General features: G+C 34.2%; 1 protein-coding gene, 1 long non-coding RNA gene and 1 pseudogene across 4 annotated transcripts; all 3 read right to left on the bottom strand.

Moving 5' to 3' along the window:
- Positions 1-2,737: 2,737 nt before the first annotated feature.
- LOC130732564 (uncharacterized) lies at positions 2,738-6,845 on the bottom strand. 3 transcript variants are annotated; one of them, XR_009017071.1, is made up of 4 exons: positions 6,508-6,845; positions 5,765-5,995; positions 4,429-4,613; positions 2,738-3,649 (listed from the first exon to the last, which is right to left on the bottom strand). It is a non-coding gene; the product is annotated as an uncharacterized LOC130732564 (long non-coding RNA). The 3 variants fall into 3 exon arrangements; XR_009017072.1 differs by having other exon boundaries at positions 2,738-3,139; positions 6,661-6,842; XR_009017070.1 differs by having other exon boundaries at positions 6,661-6,841.
- Positions 6,846-8,983: 2,138 nt separating this feature from the next.
- On the bottom strand, positions 8,984-17,450 carry LOC130729962 (protein DETOXIFICATION 21-like; annotated as a pseudogene).
- A 4,302-nt stretch (positions 17,451-21,752) lies between these two features.
- Positions 21,753-26,818, bottom strand: LOC130729961 (protein DETOXIFICATION 21-like). Its single transcript, XM_057581815.1, has 8 exons — positions 26,300-26,818; positions 25,603-26,141; positions 25,201-25,287; positions 24,978-25,034; positions 23,487-23,725; positions 23,101-23,219; positions 22,058-22,144; positions 21,753-21,969 (listed from the first exon to the last, which is right to left on the bottom strand). Exons 1-8 carry the CDS (start codon positions 26,561-26,563, stop codon positions 21,886-21,888), a joined length of 1,476 nt encoding a protein of 491 aa, XP_057437798.1. The 5' UTR covers positions 26,564-26,818; the 3' UTR covers positions 21,753-21,885.
- Positions 26,819-27,715: the final 897 nt, after the last annotated feature.

The following is a 27,715-nucleotide window of genomic DNA, read 5'->3' as shown; positions in this document are numbered from 1 at the left end:
AAAAACTGTAACACAAAACTGATAAGATTAAAAAACATTGTTGTTCACATAGCTCTTTGAAAGTTTGTCAGTTGTTAGCTAATTAAACAAAAAAAAGAGCATACCAGTATAGACAATGATTTAGCAATCACACAATCAAAAAGTTTATTAACCTTAGCCAAAGAGATTAATGTTAAAATTTTGAAATTAGAGTTTATGTGATATTAACACTTATAGTATCTCTTTACTAAAGTAGATTCTTTTTTTAAGGTGAAATATAGTTTAACAATATTATTCATAGTATGAATATTAAGTCAAAATCTTTGTTTTTCAGCACAATATCAAATGAGAAGATGTAGCCTTTTTTTCATGATCACCTTCAATATCCCTTTATCAAATTCCCTCACATATGATCATCTAACACCATCATAATAAAGCTATTACTCATTATCCCTATCTACCAATAGTTGTATGAGACAACCAACCATCTATTTTATATCTATATAAATATTTTCATCACGTTTAACAGCTACGGTTTGTCATGAGCAATTTTCAACAGGTTTAGCAGCTCATGGAATAATGTTTTGTTGACACTTATCCACATCCACCTTAGATATATAGGAATAGAAAATAGAAAAATGTGTGGAAATGAGAAAGGAAAGAAAGTGAGATACGAATAAATCATTGTTCATGCATTAGAGCTTCTTTCAACTTCTATAGTCCTCTTTGCTAATTCATCCATTTGCATCTCTTCCTCATCAAGTTCATGCATTAGAGCTTCAATTTCTGCAATACACCATTAAGTTTCAGAAACATTGCCAATTCTCATTTATAAAAATATAATGCATATTTACTTCTCTAAAGATACAAAATCACACACTACACACATTGGTCAATGGCAGACATCAAATCATTTTAAGATCTCACTTTATCCTCTAACCGAAGTGCAGTTACTTGCCTATTTTGTAGCTCAGTCACTTTTTGATCAATTTTCTTCTCAATATTTGATATAACATTGTGCATAAGGAGATATAGAAATCCCCAATTATAGAAAAACATAAATTCAAAAGTGCAATACATTATGGAACCCAAGAAGTTAAAATGAGAACCTACCACGAAGGGTCAATTTGGGGTGGGGGGTCAAAGATATAAATGTAGGAACTTTACGGCATGAAAATATATTGCTAACATCAAACACGATATGGAATCAAGTAAAATATTTAAGATGGTTACAAAAGTCAGTATATCATTTACCAATGGATAAATGCCAAAAATAAATAAAGTACAAAATTAACATATGATATCCAATCTACAGTTAAAAAAAACTAACAACACCCGTGACTTTTTTATTAAAGCAGACTGGATAGAAATCAATATTGTCCAAATTGAAAGGATTTCAACCAAAGATGCATTGGATAGCCCTTTTAGTCAATTTCTTGTTTAATCATGTACAAAAGAGTATAACATTTTTTTATGGTTAACATCAAATTGAAAAATTAGTGCCTCCTATAGATCCTATCACTGAACCCTTTACCATTCATGTAACCCCAACCGTAGTGTCGAATAACTGTTAACACTACATCTAACCCTCGCGAAAAAAAATATATTTTAAGTCATAAGTGCAATGAAATATAAAAGCTTGTGAGGATAGTCTAGAAAACAATTTCTTTTTTTCAAAAGTGACGTTCAACTTAAAATTTTGAATAAATATTAATTCATGATTTTCAAGAAAAATGAAGAATAACATTTTTTTATGGTTAACATAAAAGTGGAAAATTAGTGCCTCATATAGATCCTAACACTGAACCCTTCACCATTCATGTAACCCCAACCGTAGTGTCGAATAACTGTTAACACTACATCTAACCCTCGCAAAAAAAAATTATTTTAAGTCATAAGTGCAATGAAATATAAAAGCTTGTGAGGATAGTCTAGAAAACAATTTCTTTTTTTCAAAAGTGACGTTCAACTTAAAATTTTGAATAAATATTAATTTTTGATTTTCAAGAAAAATAAAAGAATAACATTTTTTTTATGGTTAACATCAAAGTGGAAATTTAGTGCCTCCTATAGATCCTAACACTGAATCCTTCATCATTCATGTAACCCCAACCGCAGTGTCGAATAACTGTTAACACTACATCTAACCCCCGCAAAAAAAAAAATATTTCAAGTAATAAGTGTAATAAAATATAAGAGCTTCTGAGGATAGTCTAGAAAACAATTTGCACGGTCTAAAGTTTATTAAGATAGTCAAGTAATTAGTTTTAACAATGTCAGTAAATCCATAAATTTATTTATCAAATTGATTAATATGGCACATTCACAAAATCAAATTCGTTGAAAGTGATTAATATGGAAGAATAAAGAATAGTATCATTTTAGTTAGGTACCATTTATAGAGCAAAAGATGGCTTTAGTAAATTGGGTCTAAAGAGTGAACACATACTATTTAAAAAAAAATACTATTGTAGGAGTTATTTTAGCAAACAATAACTCTTTCCAACATGGAAGACTCTGAATTTCCTTTGACAAATAGTGTGTTAAATAATATGGTTTGATATATGAACTCTTATCAATTGGTGGTCAACACATGTGCAAGTGCAGAACTTGTGGTCCAAAAAATGAAGCTTTGACTGTTGAACCCATTACTTGGTGTAGTTGAACATGTCTAATGAATAAATGTGTGAATAAAATAACATCCATAACAAATTTGGTAGTGAAAAAACCTAAGTAACATAAAAATTAACAATGGTAGTGGAAAAAAATAAATCACATATATTATACCATAATACCTTAAAACCAAAATATGGTAGGGGAATTACATATTAAAACGTCTAATATCCTAATAGAGGGACATCTCATCTATCCTATATCATATTCTTATAATATATAATAACCAAACACAGCAATGCTTGGTAGAATATGATGGATATTAAGACCACATTGTCTGAGAAATGAATAGTAAGATACAAATACAAATCCATTTGCACCAAAACACAACAACAAAATTACACTGAAGATGTCCATAATAGATAGATAAGCATCTTTACTTCTCACTTCTCAATTTTTAGATTGAGCAACCTCTTCTTTCTTAGAGGCCTGGAAAGAGAAAGACAATCACCCTCAGATTTGCCAGCACCTGAACATCCTACAAAATCTTTGAAAGGGGAAAGCTCATCAAGAGACACAACACTGTCAGGAACTGCATAGAAATCGCTAGAACAGCCAACAGATTTATCACTAATTTCAGATTCCTAGTCATCAGATGCAGATTTTGATGCAAATATATCAGCAATAATAAGGGGATAAACGGTTAGTTTACTTAAATGGGGAAATAAGATAATGCAAATAAGCAGTATAACAAAAAAAATTATTAAATAAGATCAAAATAGAAAATACAATAGTTGGAGTTTCAATCTTTGTCTTGTCCTTGAAAAGCTCAATTATTGACATATCATCACAGATCTTCTTCACTTTGTATGAATCATCATACTTCATCCCATGGTCACTTGATTTTTCAACTTTAAAAAGGGCTTCCTTCCCAATCAGTTTGTTTAATCATGTACAAAAGAGTATTTCCTTCATAGGCTAACTAATCTTAGAAAGTCATTCTCTCCACTACAGACTGAACCTCTAGACCAATGCTCTTGCTCTTGTATACTAACGTCTGCATACATCATGCAAAAAAGAATCCAATAAACAACTTTAATGGTTACATTACAAAACCCAACTTGGTTAAAATTACAAAACAAAAAGTTAAAAGAGACAAGTAATGTGAGGAGGAAGTAAAAACAAACATTGTCACCATAACTGTGACTATACATTCCAGTCAAATGTTAATATATGTTATGTGTTCTTTAAAACAAAGCCTTTTTCACTGATAAATATGAGGTTTAATAGGAGCTGTTTGTTTAGTCTTCTTTTAGGTTAGACATCGTTACAGTTTGAGATTGTTTAAGTTTGAAGGCACTTCCCTGCATAATCAATTTCCAATCGAAGAACCTATAGTCCAGTATACTCACATTACTAAGGGTTCTTAGATGCTCTCTAGTTGATTGTTCTGACAAAGATGGGTAAAAGGAAACAAAATATGTCACCCATATAAGTAAACTTACAATCAAAGACTTCAATTCCAATTGATAAGGACCTTGTATTGGAAATCACACCAAAAAAATACATCATGTAAACATAACCTTTGAATAGCTTATACATAAACTTCTTGATTAGTGGCTTTTTTATTGACTCTTAAATTCTCCCAAAAAATAAAAAATGCTCCCATGAACACTGCCATGTAGTAAAGATGAGATAAAACTAAAATTGAAACTAAATGCAAATTGACTCAAACTTGAAAGAGAAAAACCGCCATGACGGATATTTAATAACACTGCCTACAATTGAACATTGAACATTCCAAATTTCAAAACTTGAAGAATAAAACTAAGTTACCTGATTTAGAACAATCAGTACCACAAGAATGATCCCAATTGCCATTGCACTGCTATAATAAAATACAAAAGTGGAAGAATAAAAAGTAGTAGATGCATGGTTGAGGCAGTGAGGCATATCAACATACTTGCCCTCAAGAGGAAGCAAAACCCACAACAGCCAAGGACCCCCAAAAGATCTGTCACCTGAACATTTGTATTATTGTATAAGATAAGAATGATCAACAATTGAAGCTAGGTCAGTATTACTATATTTAAACTTCTATGCGTCTCTTTAGCCCTCTTCATTCTATCTAGCTTCTTATATGTAAATTGAAGTAACTTAAATAGAGATCTAAAATTGCATTGGATGACATTCATCTCTAAGCATAGTTATAATCTTCTTTAAAAGAAACATATGTCCAAGACCAAACTTAACATATTCTATGCTTATGTAGTTAAATTCCACGTTACCAGAAAGATTATGCCATAACCTAAATTCCAATATCAAAATGAAGAAAATGAAAGTTGTAAATCAACACACAATGTGTAGCCTGAGGGTCCGATATAGGGGAGCACTTAAAGAGAAACTTAGGTGTCGGGGAACAACCCTATCAGCTTTGAACTAAAAGGTTTGAATATGACCCACAACAATTGGAGACCGCAAAGCTGGGACTATTAGTTTGTGCCCAGATTATTTAGCAGGCCTCGTAGGGATGCATTCAAAAGTAGAGTAAGAGGCATTCTTCAAAATATAATATGTAAGATGACATGTTAAATAGATGCAACTATAATGCAATACATAGAAATATAAGTACAGATCTCTTAGAATTAGCTGAATTTTCTCCTGAAAAGTTTCAGGAGAGGTTTTAGCTGAAAAGTTTTAAGCAAACAATTAAAACCAAAGTGGGCTGTCTATTAAGCAAATAGCAACTTCTGAAATAGAGGAAAAAAAAAGGAGAAAAAGAAGTCAGTGAAGCTGAAATAATTGGATAACCTCAAGGAACACACAATTAGCGAACTCACTGAAACTAAAATAATACGATAATAAGTCGATAAAACTATATATGTATCACAGCAATGCAAAACCAAACACACAATCTCTAACTTATTCTCTAACTTATCTGCTAATTGCCAAAGAACTTATTAATCATGAACAAAATTTCCAAGTTCAGTAGCTTACAAACAGAACACAAAAAGGTACAAAGATTTCTAATGGAACATTATTGGCCCAAGTTCCTTTCTTATATTTTGAAAACATTTATTATCTCTTGATTTTGAATTCATTCCAGCTCAAATAGGAATATAAAAATCAGCAGCAAATAAAAAAGAAAACAATTTAATCTTGGTTTGATTACCATCATGTTAGGCGACAGTCTTTCTCCACAACACACCTCAAATAGCATAGCAACACTCTCTTATACTTTTATTTCTTTGGTACACTTTCCACTCTCTATACCCTTCTTTTCTCAGTCCCACTCGTCATGGTAAGTCTTAGGTCCTATGAGCCTATTCTAATGAGCAGCCTTAAACATCTGATTTCTCCATTCTTCAATAGCAGGAACCCCACATTGAACAAATCCAATAACCTGGAACCACAAAAAAATAACATAAACCACAAATAGAAGAGTTTATCACTCACCCTTCCACATTCTGTATGCAACTTTCAAAATAAATACACGAATTAAATTTGTCAGAACTGAGAAAGTTTGTATATGACTATTGATCAAATAAAATTTCATTCTCCATAGATCTCTTCCAGGAATAAGACTTTTGATCGAATTAATACCACCAGCCATCTCAGAGGTCGCAATGGTTGTGTAAATGGTGATGGAGTGAGGGTCGTGTGAGCATTTATAGGCAAATGGATATGAGGAAAATTTCAGAGGTGGAGAGGTTGTGTAAAAGCATCCCACCTATAACCCTAGATCTAACAACCTAATCCCAACTTCAAATCAGAATGGAATGACAGATGCATAAATTATGGATGAACCGAACCTAACAATGGGGATTGGCTGCAAAGCAAGCACCAAATCCCAAAAAAATGCACATCTAATCAGATAAAAAATTCAAATAAAGGACGAAATCCTTCACATCTAACCATTTGATTAGAGATTCAATTCAACCATTGCTGATGCATTCAAACCTAGAATTTCGGTTTTGTAGGAGAAGATGACGAATGAACAGTAGATGATTTGAGAGGTAGAGATGTGAATGGTTCAAACATACACGACGGCAAGCAAATCGTACAAACCTCAAACGGCGGCCGAAAGTAAAGCCTCATTAGATCAATCAGAAAGGACGCAATTGATGGATTGGTGAGATGTGGGTGGAAAACACGCTAAGCAGCTAGGGTAGATTGGAGGTGGAAGAGGATACACGCGAAAGGGATTCATGAGAGATGAGGAGAAACTGAGAAACGACGTCGTATTGGGTCTGGCTATTTGAAAAAAAAAAAGGTCAACAAAGCATGCCACGTGACGCAACGCAATTGGGGGTCTTTTAGCTACAGTAAAAAGGGAGGTAGTAGATAGATTACAGATCACCACTCTCAGATATCACATATATAATCAATCTCAAGTATCATCTTCAGCATCACATGCATGCTTTTAACCAATTTCAGATATCATCAACATGATGTTTAAACACACAACCAGTCACATAACTCAGATAGCAAACCTGTTAACAAGACATTAATTTCCATTCAGTCAACAACATGATACATATAAGCTCAAATAAACATCATCATGACATAAAATCAAATAGCAAGCAAGGGACCTAAGGAGGGTCAAATACTCGTGTATTTGTATTATTCCCCCATCATGGTTGGTGACCTCTCCCTTTTTATCTTGAGTCCTTGATATCAACTTGCCTTGATCAACCTTCGTAGTTTTCACTGCACAAATTTATAATCACAATAATTCTATCAATACATTATGCATCTTCCTAAATTAATTTCATTTACTCAATCCAGTTAATAAACTTAGTCCATTTAATTAAATCTTCTTTACAAGTTTTAAGTCCTCATCATGTTCTGGTCAACATCTCAAAGTTTCGTAAGGTCATCACTCATCAATAGTCCAGTCTCAAGTCATAAGTTCTATGAGAACGTCCACAGTCAAGGCCTCAAACTTCAAATTCAAGCTTGTTGTCAAAGGTCCATAATTTAGTCATCATTCTCAAGCTCTCATGTCTCAATCTGTCCAGAATCCCAAAGTTCCAACATCCTTAAGTTCATGTCTTAATTTCTCATTAAAACAACTAGAATTTCCTTTACTTGTACTCCCTCCGTTCCTAATATTTTGTTGTTTTAACTTTTGGCCTAAATTCCAAAACTTTTGTTGTTTTACAAATCCAATGCATTTTTTCTCAATTTATTCCATATATACCCTCATTTAATACTATACCTCTCACCTACCACCTCTTATTTTCACCAATCAAAATCATAACAAATTTCTTAACCAATAACTATAATTCTCTCTCTTCACTATAAGAGAACATTAAATAGGGGTGCTTATGTCAACAAATATATCAATGATTGCACTCTTAAACAATGTGCATAACCTTAAACAACAAAAGATCAGGAACGGAGGGAGTAATGTTCATGGTAAAAATCACCACATAACTTGTGCCTTCATGTTTTCTAGATTAAAAGACTTTTAATTAAATTATACAACATAGTTCCAGCAAACTCAAGGCCAGAACTCATGTTCTTTCTTCATTTTCATGATTAAAAGAGACAAATTTGAGTTTCTCTTTTCCTTAGCTTTGCATCCAGTTATGGGTTCTTAAAGCTTTCTACAGAGGTTAAACCCACGACGGTGCTCAAGAACACAATGAAGATGATGAAGGTGAAACCCAGAAATGGCCTAAAACTACCCAGGATCTCACCAAACTTTCCAGAATCACTCCTCTCACACCCCGAAACACGTTTGGACAAAAATTAGTGAGGATTGAATAGAAAATTTCAAAGATGAGAGAAGGAAAGAAGGTGAAAGTGAAGAGCTTCTCTAGAGAGAAATTGGAGCTCCTAACTCTTGAAACTGAACAGAAGAGGTTTGGAATGGCAAGAGGGAAATATACTCCACCTCCAAGCTGCTGAGGGTGTTTATTTATACAGAGGATGGAGAGAAAGAGAGGAGACAAGTCACAAGTGTGCAGGGTGGTGTCTTCATCACCATTATCTTTCATTCCTCCACATTAATCGTTAATATTTAATACTCCTCTGTTTATTTTCTAAATTTTGGTTTTGGGGTTGCGTTTCTTCTTCCTTTGTGGGTGTTTTTCTGGATTGGTTGATTTTTGAAAAGGTTGTGCATGAATATTATATCTAGTTGTCTATGTAAAGAAAATTTAAATAATTGGAGAAATCGATCAATATCCAAATCAAATTAGAAATTTGTATTATACAAATTATTCATATATATGCTAGATGTACTATTTAACTAGAAATGGGTGATCCACTATTTGGCTCTGTGTTCTCCTTGACAGCCCATTTGTTAACACGATTTCGAGCTATCACTACCTGAAACATCATATGTAACTTTTTGTTACTTTTCCTAAACTCATAATCAATTTCATAATAAAAAATCCAACAGAATAGTATGAATTACCTGATTTTCCCAATCTGTTTTAAGTGTGATTGTAATTAGCATTACGGTTTGAACAAATGTTCCAAACAACATTCCAATCCAAACACCCTGCATCAAAAGTGGCACATATATGACACTTGTCTCCTTTTAATAAAGACATAATATGGGAAGGAACATGTATGCAATTGTGAAGTTATACAAATTATGTTTCACCAACTTCATTAAATAAAATGAAAAATAATATAAAGCTTACGCATGTAAATCAATAATGTTTTGTTCACCAATTAATTCCACCTTGGAAGGTAGTGAAGAAATGAGAGAGAAATAAGTGATGTGATATGTGATGTGACAGAAAATGCAGAGAGATATGAGGAAAAAAAATGTGTAGAAATGAGATGTAAGAGAAATACGGTGTGTATAAATCATTATTCAGTAAATATATCATTAATGATAAATGTTTAGTTTTAATATATTCATATTCACTCTCTATTCATCTATTTTCACTTTTTCTTATCTCTTTATTTCTATCCCATCCATTGTTCATTATATCTCATTTTTCTCAGTTCTTTCTTTTCTAATTCTATCTCACTCTTAGCTTGTGAGGAATTAAGGAATGAAAGGATTATTTTTCATATACCTAAATTATTCTTCACAATTGTATAACAAAAAATAATTGATAAATAAAATTCTAACCATCCACATCTTCATAGAAATAGAAATAAAAGTGTGATATATATAATATGTGATATTATAAAATAAAAAAATACAAAGAAAGAGTGAGTATACAACTTTAATTGTGATTTATTATTAGTGTAAAATAATTTTACACCGATAATCAATCACAATATAATATGTCATATAAGAAAAAAAAAGTTACATTCATTTAAAATTTTATAATAAAAATATATTTTATGATTTTGTGAAATTCAATTGAATGTGTCTGACAATACACACCTTTAATCCAAATAAAAATCTTATATAAAAGAAAGCTAGGGTGAAAATATAAAAGTCTATGGTGTAAAGTAAGGTTGGAACAAGCATCTATGTAATTACAAATGAATTACCTTTTCTTGCAAATGGATAAGGTTACCCAGCACCACTCCAACCGGAATACCAATGAGGTAATAACAGCCTATGTTTACATATGCTACAACGCTTTGCCATCCAGCTCCAACAGAAACCCCTATAATATTTAACAACATTCTTGGTCAGTAGTCCATGCATAAATTAAGAACTAGCCATAGGTTTGATCTTAATATATGAATAATAATCTTAGAACAAAAATAATTGTAAGATCATTTGCACTTCATGTTCGAGTTTTAGTTCTACAACCTTTCATATAAAAATCAAATTCACTTGAGTTTACAGTTTCAGACCAAATGTTTCACTTTTTTTGATCAAATGAATAAAAGAAATTATTAAAAAATAAATAAATAATAATAATAATTACCAGAGAGAACAGGTTGGACACTGTTCAACAATATGGAGATTGACAATAAAGGTGATAAATCCCCAACTGCTTCAGCTACCTCTGAGTCTAGAGTGAAAACATAAGCAAGTCTTTCCCTCAAAAACAGAAACACAAAGAATAACACCAAACCAATGGAAAATGATGTGAGAACTGTTATTAGAATGGAAAATTTTGCAGCCTTTGAATCCCCTCTTCCAAGCTCATTTGAAACTCGGACACTGCATAAAATTAGTAACACCCAATCAATATTTTACTACTTTGTGATTGTTATAATAGGTGTACACAAAGTATTAGGGATAAAGTTTGAAGAATGTGTCGATTAAAAAAGCATCCAAAGAATATTTGAGGATCATAGCAATCATACTCCTTGTCTTGAGGTGGGGTCCAATATAGTTAAAACGATAAAATTATTTTTAATTATCCACACACCTATGTGTCTATAAATGAATTTGTTTTTTCAATAATTTAATATTTTAAAATATAAAACTTAGATAGATAATAATTTTGATTCCATTCCTATATATAGTTTTTATGCATAAAGTTTCATCCACTCTATTCATTTCCAAACTAAGAAAAAAAGTACCTACCCACACTATTCATTTAATTTGAGTTTTGAGCTTTAGAGGATTAATTTCATAGCTATCGACTTTAAAAATATACCTTGACAAATAAACAACAAAAGTTTCATTCACTCTTAATTTGCGATTCATCTTGATTTTCATAAAATCTTGTAGACACTTAAGAATTGGGGTAAAAGAAAAAAAAAAGTTATCTTAAAAAGAATTAATGAAAGGGACGAAAAGACATTAAGGAAGTGGGGCCCTTAAATGTCGTCCTTATTTGAGAATTAAAGAATGAGAATTAGAAATGATAATTATACGTTTCTTTGTTATTAGAATCTTTTCGATGTCCCTTTGCAGGATGGAATGGCATCCTGAGTCTGGCCCTCGCTTAGGCCTAGGGTAATTTCCTTTTTGTCTTCCTCGGGTTCTCTTTTCCCCTCATTTGTAACAAAAAAAAAAGAAGAATGTGATTAAAAACAATGAGGAGATCGTTAGATAATTATAAATGATTTAATATTAAAAAATAATTAATGGTTACATGTCCACTATGTTAAGTGATTTTTTTTTTAAAATTGCATCTCTTAAGATTTTAATTTTAATTATTAATTATTAGACTTAACTATCATAAACAATTCTCATATAAGAACAACTTTCCCCTAAGATTCATCCCCTCTTATTTGTATTATTTAATATATCTTATTTTTTAAAACATGCTCTTTGAATATTGTTTTTTAATTTGGAAAATGTCATAACTACAAATACATAACGGTTATAAGAAATGTTAATGTTTTTTCACGGTATTGTTTTTTTTTTTTTGTGCGCACAAAATCACAACATTTATTCTCCCTCACCCCACCCCTAAAGAAGACATATTCTGAAGAAAAGTGATATTGTGATAACAACAAATTACCCGGCAGCTGCAAAGAAACCAAGGGCTATCATCATCTCCCACCCATTAATGTTGAGGCTGCAAAAGTAATACCTTCTATTAAATCCATTTTATTATGAAGAAGCTGGTGGATCATACCCCTTAATTCATACAAAATATATATAGAAGCGAAAATAAATGTAAGAATGAGAAATATAGTAAATAGTCCAAATTAATAAAACAAAACAGAATGAAATATAATTACCATATGGCCAGAGCATCAATGGAAACCTCAGCATTTTTCATGTTCCCTGTTAGAAGAATTAAAACTGTGTTGTACCAGATCTCAAGACTGTAAAAGGAACCATTGCTTTATGTTAGTCTTACATCTCTTCCATTACATAAATATTGTCCATTTCCTAATCACTAATTGGCATATTGTTTCTTTCACATTATTGCAAAGATGAGATCCTAGTTTGGAAATAGTCAATCACGAGTTATATAACATGTTTGGATCAACTTTTTTCCTCCTCAATTAATTATGAAGCACTTGAACTTCACAGTTAGAAGCCATGACAGAAAAAGGTGAATTGAAATTGAAATTGCTGCTAGGTAGGCAATGATCTTGTTCTGGCTCTGTGCTTGTAGGAACATTTGGCAAGTGAATGACACAGAGAAAGCAAAGATGATACCTATTGCCCAGAGAGAAATGCTTCCAGCAACTTGAGCAATTTTTTTGTCCTGGCCTAGAGCCTCTAAAATTGGGGTTGTGAAAATATAAATAGGAAGAAGAAAGATTGAGGTTAAGAACAAGACTATCCATGATCTTTGAAGATACACTCTAAGCATGTCATATCTTTTGGCCCCATATGCTTGCCCACATAGAGTTTCCAGTGCACTTGCCATGCCCAGCTACTATTTTCAATTTGCAATTATGTTAACAGCATGTAAATTGTAATCCTTCTACAATTGGATTCTGAAGGTGACACAGCGGAACGCACAAGAGTTTGCAAACACAAAACCCTAAGTAACAGAAAACCGGAATCCACCCGGATTTGAGAAAATTCTCGTTTTTTTGATTGTCAATAATAATCTCCAATAGGCTCTGCCTTACAAGTCCTTAAATAGGAAAAGAAAATATCCTAACAGAAAAATAAATAATATCCTAAAAGATCCTAATTAAAAATAAAAGATCCTAATTGAAAATAAATAAGTTCATAACCAAAAATAAGTAAGATCATAAAGATTCTAACTTAATTAAAAAAACATAATAAATCCTAAATTTATTTAAAAATACTAAAAATAATAACTTCCTAATTAATTGCTCCTGCATTAGACGGAAACACGCGCAACATCTTCATCAAAACGCAAAGCAAGCCTATCTGCGTCAGTCTCCTCTTCCTGTAAATAACTCGACCCCGAGTTCTCTTCTTGATAAAGAGCCTTGTCTGCCTGGTACTCGTGAATATCAGCCACATTGAAAGTTTTAGAGATATTCATATGATCCGGGAGATCCACCACATAAGCATTATCATTGATCTTCCGAGTCACCTTGAATGGCCCGTACTTGCGCGCCTGCAGCTTGTTGTAAGTACCTACTGGGAACCGCTCCTTGCGCAAAAACACCATAACATCATCTCCCTCATTGAAGACCTTAGCCCTCCGGTGTTTATCAGCAGCAGCCTTGTTCCTCTTCCCAGCAGCCTCTATGCTAGCCTTCACAGATTCCTTAATAGCAACAACCTACTTGGCCATGGTCTCAGCTGATGCACTAACGCCTGGTGCCTTAGGAAGCTTTAGTAAATCCACCACATGCCTTGGAACAGCAGTATAAACTACAGAAAAATGGGACCTTCCGATAGCTGAGTGTACAACACTGTTATAAGCGAACTCCACCTGAGAAAGTGCCACATCCCATTGTTTTGGCTTATCACCACATATGCTCCGAATCATATTCCCCAAGATCCTGTTGGTGACTTCAGTTTTGCCATCAGTCTACGGATGAGCAGTAGAACTGCGATTTAACTGCGTGTCAAACATCCTCCAAAGAGTGATCCAAAAGTGGCTGAGAAATTTGGTATCCCTGTCTGAGGTAATCGTCATGGGAACACCATGAAGGCTCACCACCTCCTTGAAAAACAATTTGGCTATGTTGCTTGCATCAGCAGTCTTCTTGCAGGCAATGAAATGTGTCATCTTGGAGAATCTCCTGTAGAAGGTAGCCAATCCATGAAAGCTGCGGACTTCAGTCACTGAATTGGGTGTGGGTCAATCTCTGATTGCACGAATTTTCTCTTCATCAACATGGATCCCCTCAGCTCCAACAATGAAGCCTAGAAAAAGCAATTTGTCGCTGCTGAACGTACATTTTTTTTTAGATTAATGTACAGCTGGTTCTCCTGTAAGACTTGCAAAACCTGCTTCACATGCTCTAAATGCTCTTTCTTTGTTTTACTGTAAATCAGAATATCATCAAAATAAACTACAACGAAAGAACCAATGAAGGGACGAAGAACCTGGTTCATCAGCCGCATAAAAGTGCTAGGGGCGTTTGACAACCCGAAAGGCATCACCAGCCATTCATAAAGACCCTCTTTGCTCATGAAAGTTGTCTTCCACTCATCTCCAGGTCTGATTCTGATCTGATGGTAGCCACTGCGCGGATCTATTTTGGTAAACACCTTAGAACCAGCCAGCTCATCAAGCATGTCTTCCAAGCGGGGGATGGGAAGCGATACTTGATGGTGATCTTGTTGATGACTCTACTATCCACACACATTTGCCACTGACCTCCTTTCTTAGGGACAAGGAGCACAGGTATAGCACAAGGGCTCATGCTGGCACGAATAAAGCCTTTCTTCAACAAATCTTCAATCTGCTCCCTCAAGATCTCATTCTCCTTGGGACTCATGCGGTAATGGGGAAGGTTTGGCAGGACAACACCTGGAATCAGGTCTATTTGGTGCTGGATGTCGAGCATGGGAGGCAGCTCATTAGGCAGCTCCTCTGCAGTTAGCTCCTTGAAATCCTCCAACACTTCTAGTACCTCTGCTGGGATTGTCTCCTCCTCCTTCACAGCATTCAACACGCCTTTTATCACAACTGCGCAGAAATATTTAATTTCTTTCACCGCGCCATCAAAATCCTTCCCATTCAGCATTAGGAAGTTAGTCTTTTTCTCTTCTGAACTCTGATTGAAATGCAGAACAGAAGCTATGGCAATCTTGTGATCACCCCAATTGAACAGCGTCACATTAGCCTTTCCTCTGTAGGTAATGTCTTTGTCATACTGTCAGGGACGTCCTAGTAACACGTGACAAACATCCATGCTCAAGATATCACACAGCACCTCCTCTTGGTAATGCTTTCCCATGGAGATTGGTACCTTGCACATCCTGGAAACCTTCACTTATGTGCCTTTGTTCACCCATCCCAGGGTGTATGGTTTGTCATGAGGTTCAGTTGACAGATTCAAGTAATCCACCAGGTTTTGAGAAACCAGATTTTCAGTGCTGCCATTATCCAGGATCAGGTTACATACTTTGTTCTTGATAGAACAGTGAGCACGGAATAAATTCTTCCTTTGGCTGTCGTCCTTGGATGACTGTAAAATTCGTTGGAGCACAAAGTTGACTCTATCTCCGGACTCCTCTTCAGCAAAGTCAGCCCCTGCAAGCTCATTATCTTCCTCTTCCCCGTCAATGTCATCATACATAATGGCGGCAGTAGTCCTCCTCGAAGGACAAATATTGGAGCGATGACCCTGTCCACCACATCGGTAACACTTGTCCCCGGTTGGCTTCGTATAGGGGTTGGCTGATTTCTGGTTCGGCGCTTTGTTGGGCTACACGCCGCTTGAGTTGCCAGAATCTTTCGCGGCTGGACTCTTCTCTTTATCACCTGCACCTGCTGTATCAAAATTTCTCAGAGGGGAAAATCTGTTGTGAAAAAAGGAGAAATCCCTCCAGCAACTCAGCCTTCTGTGCCAAATTAGAGGCTTCGGCCACAGTCCACACTTTCTGCAGACCCATCTTGGCCTGCAAGGAACCTTTCAACCCGCTCATGAAACGTGCCACCTTCTAGGGTTCAGACTCGGTCAATTCGTTACGCTCAGAGAGGCGTACGAAATCAGTGGTGTATTCTGCTACACTTTGCTTGCCCTGCTCGCAATCAATGTATTTTTTGTACAGAATTTGCTCATAATTTTTTGGCAAAAAACTTTCTGTCATTAATTGCTTCATCCTGCGCCATGATCTAACTGCTGATTTCCCCTGTCGCTGCCTCTGAGCAACCAATCTATCCCACCATACAGCAGCAGTGCTCTTCAACTTGATGGCCACCATCTTCACCTGTTTGTTCTCAGGGATATCCATGATGTCGAAGAAACGATCGACGCTAATCTGCCAATCCATGAACTCCTCTACGGTCATGTTTCCATAAAAGAATGGAATATCTGCTTTAATACGATAATCATGGTTGTTTCTGCCTCCCTGTTCGCTGGCTTCTTCCTCTGCGAATACCTCTTCGTCAGAACTAGAATCCTCCGTGGCGGAAGTATGGTTATTGTTGCCTGGACGTGGGATTCTCCTCTGAGGTTCGTCCTGTACTCGTGTCGTCATAAGGTTCACCAAGGTATTCATTGAATTACCCAGCGCCCCCATCTGTTGCGTGAGTGCTTCTATGGAGGTGGCGACCCTCTCCATATCGCCCTTACTTGCTGGTTGTTCGTCTGCCATTGATCAGGTTGCAAAAAGACAGGATATTGCCTGCTCTAGTTACCACTTGACACAGCGGAACGCACAAGGGTTTGCAAACACAAAACCCTAAGTAACAGAAAACCGGAATCCACCAGGATTTGAGAAAATTCTCATTTTTTTGATTGTCAATAATAATCTCCAATAGGCTATGCCTTACAAGTCCTTAAATATGAAAAGAAAATATCCTAACAGAAAAATAAATAATATCCTAAAAGATTTTAATTAAAAATGAAAGATCCAAATAGAAAATAAATAAGTTCCTAACCAAAAATAAGTAAGATCATAAAGATTCTAACTTAATTAAAAAAACATAATAAATCCTAAATTGATTTAAAAATACTAAAAATAATAACTTCCTAATTAATTGCTCCTGCATTAGACGCAAACACGCGCAACATCTTCATCAAAACGCGCAGCAAGCCTGTCTGCTTTAGAAGGCAAAATCAATTCTAAGAAGAAGCATATGTGCGTAACTTCTGTGTGTCACAATTGATACGAAGGAAAAATTAACTGATCCAAAACTTACCAATACACCATTTGCAAACCGGACTAGGACTGTTTGGACAAGGGCATAGGCAGCTAGTTCAGTAGAGCCAATATGTCCAATGAAGGATTGACTAACTACAAGTATTCCAAAGGTTGAAAACCTTGTGAATATGGCCGGGCCTGCTACCATCCACATCTTCTTGCTTTCTTTCCATGTCCTTTTCCTTAGTGACTCTTCCTCTTGATCAACACTCTCCTCTGAATAGTTTTGGTCCTGCAAAATGTTCTCCTTTTGTTCCTTTCCCATTTCCACCACTACAATGGAGCTGCTAAATATAAAAGCATGTATTGATCTAACTGGTGATTTAAATTATTTTTATCCTTTTTAATTTGCAGACATCCAGAAAAAGAAGTGATACAGTTTGTTGGTATTACTTTTCAGCAAGTCTAGAGCCATTTTTATATGAAAAGAAATTAATAAAAGTTATGGACAATTCGGATAACATATATATGTTAGAATTTATTTTCTATTTGGAATTGATTGGTGTACTTTTGTTTTATTAGAAATGAGTTGAATGGAGGGTAGTGTTTGAAATTGCATTTGAAGGTTTGTGTTCTAAAGGCATAGTCGAATCCATCATAATGTCCTGAATTTGGCCATGATTGGCATGCCTCATGTTCCAAGGAACTTTTCCCACGGTAGGTATGACCATTGTGGTCATAATAAGGTTCTAATAGATCGCTTGAGGCATTCTCCTACTTGGGACATTAAAAAACAAAGAATTCGAGTAGAAAGCCGTAGGGGTACCTCTGAGGGCATGTATATAGGCATTTCTCGAGTCTCGAGTCTTTGGCTCGAATTAACCTACATGTTCTAAGGTGTGTTGCACACGATCTGACTAACAATTGGAGACGTGGGTCGTGGTAGTGTCTCGGGGGCCGGGGGCATCACGTCCACATTTAGAGGAGGTAACTGTTTTGAGGCAGTTGTCCCTCGAGGATGTTCAAGGCTATGCTCAATACTACCTACATTTTCAGAGCTTGAAGAGCTTCTGGTTCTTTTTACATTGGTTATTGAAGTGTAATTTCTACTTCTCGAATGCATTAACTGAGATTACTTTGAAAAATATCTCTCTGGGCATGTCAATTTGTTTATTCGTGAAAATAACACAGGAAAATAAAAGTATCCAAAAAGCAATTTGGGGACTTGGATAAGGTCCTCCACATATGAAACTTTTCATCATATGAAACTTTTCATCTGTGTGATTTCAAAATGTGTTGTAGTACTCAAATTACAAAAAAAGAACATAATTCAAGCTATCCGGTGATAACTTGAAGAATCAATATTCCGATGAATAAAGATCAAAACGTGACAAGTTAAAATTCAACACTTCAAGGAGTGTTGATGTTAAAGAAATAAAAAGTGAACAAAAGTTAAGAAAAACTTGCAAAGTGAAGAAATAAACTGAAATTTAATTGAAAGAAAGCTGAAGAAAAGGGAACAAGATCTTATTTACTTGTGGCCGTGTGTTGTAACATTAGACATAGGCGTTTTAGAGTGTCGAGTTGTAAGATGTGCAACCCTTGTCAAGAATTACAAACTCCTATTTATAGATGTACAAGATAACTGCTATTCTCATCCTACAAATGGAAATAAAGCAAGGAAAATTTGTCTAATCTATCATTCATTTGGCCTGACCATGAAGCTCCGACATGGGTATGATGCTTCGAAGTCCTCACAAGTGTCTCGAATTTGCTAGATGTATCCTCGAGCCCCATAACTGCTCTAGATGTAGGCTAATGGCTCCAATCTATGAAAGTGACTCTAGTCTTGGGTGAGTTCTTAATTTTAAACATGGCATCGTGTCCTTGACCATGACTCACCTCGAACTGTACATACCTTGAAACAACTCTAATTATGGTTGGCTTGGCTTGATTTGAGCAACTTGGACGTTGATTTTTGAAAATATTTCCGTATTTGGGCTAGAGTCCTTAGAATCTTAACTTGTGAGCTCCATAAGTTTGGCTTCGCATTGATCTAAAATGTAGACTAGTTCCGTATTTCTAACTCCTTTTTGAACTACCCTTATATAGGCTCCGTTTGGAAACACAACTTAATTAAACGTTTATAATCATAAGCGTTTATGACATAAGCGCTTATACATAAGCTATTTTAATTTTTTTATTAAAATAAATTAAAAATAAGCTATATAAAAGCATAATCTCTTTTTCATAAGCTATTCATAGCATAATCTCTTTTTCATAAGCTATCCTGAATAACTTATGAAAATAAGCTCAAAACAGCTTATGACAGACCATAAGTTGTTTGCATAAGCTCTCTCAAACACTGACATAAGAGCTTATGCTATCAAATAAGCTCTTCCAAACGGGATCATAAGCATATCTTTGACCGTGGCGTTTCAATCTCATCTTGTGACGTGACTTTCGGAACAACTTTGCAAAGCTCTCTTCCCTTTACCTTAATAAGGATTTTCTCTTTACCCAATTAGATTCAAAATTTCAACATTAACAACATATTACTGTTGAAATTCTTAACATAGATCCATAGAATTGTTTTCCTGCATTTATTATCAGCGCAGGTTCTACTGAGATAGGATCCAAGAAACATAATTTGTAAATTTTGTAGATGAAAAAAATTTATATATTTAGGTTTTATGGAATTAAAAATGCTAGACCTGTTTCCAAATATTTTCTTATTGCATTGAATTTTGTCATTGCGATTTGCGTCGATTCGGATCTGATTGCGTTGTAGTCTTTTTTATAGTCGTGTGTCCTTTGCTCTTCGAAAGCTTCAACAGAAAGAAAAAAATGAAATATCGTTTGACCTTTATGAAAAGGTATTATATCTTGTATATGTGATATTATATCGTTTGATGCTGTAATAGAAAAGTTCTCGTTTGACCAATATGTAACGTGATGATGCATTTAAAAAAAAAAGTATACGTGATGATGTGATGCATTTAAGTAAAACTTATTATTATTATTATTATTATTATTATTATTATTATTATTATTATTAATTGACGTGAGAATTCGATGAGATCCTCTCTCAGTGCGAAAGATAACGTGCAATGGTGATCACTGCCCTGAAGTTGACGGTGCCTCAAAGTTGACGGTGGTGCTATTAGACAACAGTGAGGGGGTACCTGTAGAAAACTTTGAGGCTCAAGTTAGTATCAGTGTGAGGGAAAGATCCATGAGTATCAATGCTTGAATGAAAACATGTTTCGTAAATGAACGAGAAAACTTATATTTATAAGATTGGAGTCCATAACAGTTGTCTCTACAAGTGTGAAAGAAGTCCTTTAAGTGAGACTTTCGAGAAAGAGATAGTCTTTGGTTGTCTCGCATTAAGTTCTCTATGCTTCAGTCCTTTGCTGACTGATCGGTCAAGGCGAGTCGTTCAGCCCGTCATTTGAGTGCTTAATTAGGTGCACGTCTTTTGGTCAGTTGAGAGGTTGAAGGCTCGACGACTTCGTAGCCGGCCGGAAAGGAGCCCCCAACATAGCCTGTCAAACTTTGGCATGTCAAGCTTAGGGCATAAGTTGCTTGACCCTTTTGTTATGGTCTTCAATCTATTTTCTTACCATAACTCCTCATTTCGTTCGGCCTCTTTAAGGATTAAAATGATATCTATTTTCAACTCCATGACTATTTGCTTTTCTTCTTTGAATAATCAATCATTGCCTCTTTTGGGGAGAAACTGTGAAGTAAAGTATATAACTTTCAAAGAGTAACCGTAAATTCATTCTTCCCCTTCTGCATTTGATCTTCTAATCTTTGGTTTTCATATTTTGTGACACCTAAACTTGAGATGCAAACTAAGTTTATTCGTGTGTCACTTGACTAGAAATTGATTTTTTTTTATTAATCAAAACGTCAAGACTTAATATTTCTCTAAATTACAACTTTAATTAGGAATTTGCTTAAAACATATTTGGTGCACAACACACAAATACTCGATCTACGCTCAAAGTCTCGCCTCACGTCTCTCAGCATCACAATCTTCATCTTAAGTGTGTGTCACTAATAAAAGAGGAGGAAAACAACAAAGCAAACAACAGAGGCGTGAGAATCATTTTCACTGAATCTCATCAGGTAATAACATAACATAAATGAGCAAAACATACACATAAATATCATAATCAGTCCATCAAGACAACCATAGCCATCATAATTAGTGAGCATTGAATAGAAAATTTCAAAGATGAGAGAAGGAAAGAAGGTGAAAGTGAAGAGCTTCTCTAGAGAGATATTGGAGCTCCTCCCTCTTGAAACTGAACAGAAGAGGTTTGGAATGGCTAGAGGGAAGTATAGTACTCCACCTCCAAGCTGCTGAGGTTGTTTATTTATACAGAGGATGGAGAGAAAGAGAGGAGACAAGTCACAAGTGTGCAGGGGTGGTGTCTTCACCACCACTGTCTTTCATTCCTCCACATTAATCATTAATATTTAATACTCCTCTGTTTATTTTCTAAATTTTGGTTTTCAGATTTGGTTCTGGGGGTGTGTTTCTTCTTCCTTTGTGGCTTCTGGTCCTGTTTGAAAAGGTTGTGCATGAACTTTTTTTTTTTTTGAAATAAAGATGTGCATGAATATTATATCTAGTTGTCTATGAAAAGAAAATTTAATAATTGGAGAAATCAATATCCAAATCAAAATAAAAATAACACTGTTTTTAGCTTTAATCATACAAATTATTCACATGCTAGATGTACTATTTAACTAGAAATGGGTGATCCACTATTTGGCTCTGTGTTCTCCTTGACAGCCCATTTGTTAACACGATTTCGAGCTATCACTACCTGAAACATCATATGTAACTTTTTGTTACTTTTCCTAAACTCATAATCAATTTCATAATAAAAAATCCAACAGAATAGTATGAATTACCTGATTTTCCCAATCTGTTTTAAGTGTGATTGTAATTAGCATTACGGTTTGAACAAATGTTCCAAACAACATTCCAATCCAAACACCCTGCATCAAAAGTGGCACATATATGACACTTGTCTCCTTTTAATAAAGACATAATATGGGAAGGAACATGTATGCAATTGTGAAGTTATACAAATTATGTTTCACCAACTTCATTAAATAAAATGAAAAATAATATAAAGCTTACGCATGTAAATCAATAATGTTTTGTTCACCAATTAATTCCACCTTGGAAGGTAGTGAAGAAATGAGAGAGAAATAAGTGATGTGATATGTGATGTGACAGAAAATGCAGAGAGATATGAGGAAAAAAAATGTGTAGAAATGAGATGTAAGAGAAATACGGTGTGTATAAATCATTATTCAGTAAATATATCATTAATGATAAATGTTTAGTTTTAATATATTCATATTCACTCTCTATTCATCTATTTTCACTTTTTCTTATCTCTTTATTTCTATCCCATCCATTGTTCATTATATCTCATTTTTCTCAGTTCTTTCTTTTCTAATTCTATCTCACTCTTAGCTTGTGAGGAATTAAGGAATGAAAGGATTATTTTTCATATACCTAAATTATTCTTCACAATTGTATAACAAAAAATAATTGATAAATAAAATTCTAACCATCCACATCTTCATAGAAATAGAAATAAAAGTGTGATATATATAATATGTGATATTATAAAATAAAAAAATACAAAGAAAGAGTGAGTATACAACTTTAATTGTGATTTATTATTAGTGTAAAATAATTTTACACCGATAATCAATCACAATATAATATGTCATATAAGAAAAAAAAAGTTACATTCATTTAAAATTTTATAATAAAAATATATTTTATGATTTTGTGAAATTCAATTGAATGTGTCTGACAATACACACCTTTAATCCAAATAAAAATCTTATATAAAAGAAAGCTAGGGTGAAAATATAAAAGTTTATGGTGTAAAGTAAGGTTGGAACAAGCATCTATGTAATTACAAATGAATTACCTTTTCTTGCAAATGGATAAGGTTACCCAGCACCACTCCAACCGGAATACCAATGAGGTAATAACAGCCTATGTTTACATATGCTACAACGCTTTGCCATCCAGCTCCAACAGAAACCCCTATAATATTTAACAACATTCTTGGTCAGTAGTCCATGCATAAATTAAGAACTAGCCATAGGTTTGATCTTAATATATGAATAATAATCTTAGAACAAAAATAATTGTAAGATCATTTGCACTTCATGTTCGAGTTTTAGTTCTACAACCTTTCATATAAAAATCAAATTCACTTGAGTTTACAGTTTCAGACCAAATGTTTCACTTTTTTTGATCAAATGAATAAAAGAAATTATTAAAAAATAAATAAATAATAATAATAATTACCAGAGAGAACAGGTTGGACACTGTTCAACAATATGGAGATTGACAATAAAGGTGATAAATCCCCAACTGCTTCAGCTACCTCTGAGTCTAGAGTGAAAACATAAGCAAGTCTTTCCCTCAAAAACAGAAACACAAAGAATAACACCAAACCAATGGAAAATGATGTGAGAACTGTTATTAGAATGGAAAATTTTGCAGCCTTTGAATCCCCTCTTCCAAGCTCATTTGAAACTCGGACACTGCATAAAATTAGTAACACCCAATCAATATTTTACTACTTTGTGATTGTTATAATAGGTGTACACAAAGTATTAGGGATAAAGTTTGAAGAATGTGTCGATTAAAAAAGCATCCAAAGAATATTTGAGGATCATAGCAATCATACTCCTTGTCTTGAGGTGGGGTCCAATATAGTTAAAACGATAAAATTATTTTTAATTATCCACACACCTATGTGTCTATAAATGAATTTGTTTTTTCAATAATTTAATATTTTAAAATATAAAACTTAGATAGATAATAATTTTGATTCCATTCCTATATATAGTTTTTATGCATAAAGTTTCATCCACTCTATTCATTTCCAAACTAAGAAAAAAAGTACCTACCCACACTATTCATTTAATTTGAGTTTTGAGCTTTAGAGGATTAATTTCATAGCTATCGACTTTAAAAATATACCTTGACAAATAAACAACAAAAGTTTCATTCACTCTTAATTTGCGATTCATCTTGATTTTCATAAAATCTTGTAGACACTTAAGAATTGGGGTAAAAGAAAAAAAAAAGTTATCTTAAAAAGAATTAATGAAAGGGACGAAAAGACATTAAGGAAGTGGGGCCCTTAAATGTCGTCCTTATTTGAGAATTAAAGAATGAGAATTAGAAATGATAATTATACGTTTCTTTGTTATTAGAATCTTTTCGATGTCCCTTTGCAGGATGGAATGGCATCCTGAGTCTGGCCCTCGCTTAGGCCTTGGGTAGTTTCCTTTTTGTCTTCCTCGGGCTCTCTTTTCCCCTCATTTGTAACAAAAAAAAAAGAAGAATGTGATTAAAAACAATGAGGAGATCGTTAGATAATTATAAATGATTTAATATTAAAAAATAATTAATGGTTACATGTCCACTATGTTAAGTGATTTTTTTTTAAAATTGCATCTCTTAAGATTTTAATTTTAATTATTAATTATTAGACTTAACTATCATAAACAATTCTCATATAAGAACAACTTTCCCCTAAGATTCATCCCCTCTTATTTATATTATTTAATATATCTTATTTTTTAAAACATGCTCTTTGAATATTGTTTTTTAATTTGGAAAATGTCATAACTACAAATACATAACGGTTATAAGAAATGTTAATGTTTTTTCACGGTATTGTTTTTTTTTTTGTGCGCACAAAATCACAACATTTATTCTCCCTCACCCCACCCCTAAAGAAGACATATTCTGAAGAAAAGTGATATTGTGATAACAACAAATTACCCGGCAGCTGCAAAGAAACCAAGGGCTATCATCATCTCCCACCCATTAATGTTGAGGCTGCAAAAGTAATACCTTCTATTAAATCCATTTTATTATGAAGAAGCTGGTGGATCATACCCCTTAATTCATACAAAATATATATAGAAGCGAAAATAAATGTAAGAATGAGAAATATAGTAAATAGTCCAAATTAATAAAACAAAACAGAATGAAATATAATTACCATATGGCCAGAGCATCAATGGAAACCTCAGCATTTTTCATGTTCCCTGTTAGAAGAATTAAAACTGTGTTGTACCAGATCTCAAGACTGTAAAAGGAACCATTGCTTTATGTTAGTCTTACATCTCTTCCATTACATAAATATTGTCTTTTTCCTAATCACTAATTGGCATATTGTTTCTTTCACATTATTGCAAGGATGAGATCCTAGTTTGGAAATAGTCAATCACGAGTTATATAACATGTTTGGATCAACTTTTTTCCTCCTCAATTAATTATGAAGCTCTGAAGCTACTCATATTTCATAATTGATTATGGCTTCAGAAGTAATTGTACAAAGATTTCCAAATATGTAATCTGAAAAATTGATGATAAAAAAAGCTAAAACCACTTGAGTACTCACCATAACATAGCTCCAGAAGACAAGGAAAGCTTGATAACAGGCCAGAGATCTTTGAAGGCCAAAAATGAGAAACCCATCCATGTGTCAGGGCACTTAGTCATGATAAACACAAGCTGCCCAAAATTTGGTATCCAATATGCCAAAAGTGTCGATGTCATTGCCCCATTGAGCCCAAACTTGAACTTCACAGTTAGAAGCCATGACAGAAAAAGGTGAATTGAAATTGAAATTGCTGCTAGGTAGGCAATGATCTTGTTCTTGCTCTGTGCTTGTAGGAACATTTGGCAAGTGAATGACACAGAGAAAGCAAAGATGATACCTATTGCCCAGAGAGAAATGCTTCCAGCAACTTGAGCAATTTTTTTGTCCTGGCCTAGAGCCTCTAAAATTGGGGTTGTGAAAATATAAATAGGAAGAAGAAAGATTGAGGTTAAGAACAAGACTATCCATGATCTTTGAAGATACACTCCAAGCATGTCATATCTTTTGGCCCCATATGCTTGCCCACATAGAGTTTCCAGTGCACTTGCCATGCCCAGCTACAATTTTCAATTTGCAATTATGTTAACAGCATGTAAATTGTAATCCTTCTACAATTGATTCGGAAGGCAAAATCAATTCTAAGAAGAAGCATATGTGCGTAGCTTCTGTGTGTCACAATTGATACGAAGGAAAAATTAACTGATCCAAAACTTACCAATACACCATTTGCAAACCGGACTAGGACTGTTTGGACAAGGGCATAGGCAGCTAGTTCAGTAGAGCCAATATGTCCAATGAAGGATTGACTAACTACAAGTATTCCAAAGGTTGAAAACCTTGTGAATATGGCCGGGCCTGCTACCATCCACATCTTCTTGCTTTCTTTCCATGCCCTTTTCCTTAGTGACTCTTCCTCTTCAACACTCTCCTCTGAATTGTTTTGCTGCACCAAAAGCTTCTCCTTCTGTTGCTCCCCCATTTGCACCACTACTATAGAGCTCCTAATCCGTTATATTGTCATCTAGATAATTCATGTATTGCACTAGCCATATAAATAGTTGAGCGGAATAAATACTTGAGCCAACGGACCTTTTTTTGTTTCACAAAAGCCAATAGACCTTTAAGTGTGTTTGTTTATACATTGACATCAGTTGGGATGTCAAGCCACTTAAGTTTCCCAATTTTTGTGGTACATTTTCTTGAAGAAACTATTTTGTTGGATCCATTGAACGGGGTATTCACTTTGAGTTTGATGGAAGTCCAAACTGGCACGTATTAAATAAGTTTATTTTGGGCACCAACAATGTGTAAGAAAAGTGAGTTGAGAGTTACGTCAGAGTTGTCTAACGTCTACCACCTGCATGTTCAGACGGTGGATGTAAACACTTCTACTAAATTATGAGGGCCTTTAACATACACAAGTAACAACTTGTGTAAAGTTACACAAGCACCTTTTGACCCATTGTAGTAGGTTTCCAGGTTTTTATTTTAAAAAATAATTGAAAAAACATATTTATTAGTGAATTAGTTAAAAAAGCGTAATTAAGGATTTAGGTTAATCTCATCACCATCTTCAATCTTTCATCATATATCTTCATCATCTAACAACACAAGACCCAGGAAACTAAATTTATTCACCATCAACTATATCATTCTTTCTTCATCTTTATTCTCCAACAACAGAAAAAACTGAAAATAAACAAATTATTAATTATCATCTTCATTATTCTAGAATGAACAACCCATTACAATCAATAAAAAACTAAAAAAATACAAGAATAGGGGAGGATGAGAGAACCAGGGAAGGTTCACGAACAACCTGGAACCCATTTGCTATTATTTCAACTGTCAAACACAAGCTCCACCAAATTCCAAAATTGAATCACTAAACCCAACAAACACCAAATTATGAGAAATATCACCTCCACAGATTATGAGAAATTTAAATAAAAAAATCTATTCTTTCTTATCATTTAACTCTGTGTGTATCTTCTCTTCTTCCCCAAGCTCTATCTTGCAACCTTCTTCTATTTTTCAGATCTGGAAATCAACCTCCATAATCCTCATCAGCAGATCTGAATCATAGGCAAACAAATTGTGGAAAAAAAAACAAAATTGATGTTTAAGAAGA

This window comes from Lotus japonicus, chromosome 1, assembly GCF_012489685.1.
Source record: "Lotus japonicus ecotype B-129 chromosome 1, LjGifu_v1.2".
NCBI classification, from domain to species: domain Eukaryota; kingdom Viridiplantae; phylum Streptophyta; class Magnoliopsida; order Fabales; family Fabaceae; genus Lotus; species Lotus japonicus.
Note: the sequence above shows the minus strand (reverse complement) of the source record. Positions and strands in the feature narration are given on the sequence as shown.

Excerpts from the sequence above, each read along its gene's own strand:
- LOC130729961 (XM_057581815.1), bottom strand. The coding sequence starts at position 26,563 with ATGGGGGAGCAACAGAAGGAGAAGCTTTTGGTGCAGCAAAACAATTCA. Across the intron at positions 26,142-26,299 it reads GGTTTGCAAATGGTGTATTG|CTGGGCATGGCAAGTGCACT; the intron begins GTAAGTTTTGGA and ends TGAAAATTGTAG. Across the intron at positions 25,288-25,602 it reads TCTTCTGGAGCTATGTTATG|TCTTGAGATCTGGTACAACA; the intron begins GTGAGTACTCAA and ends TTCCTTTTACAG.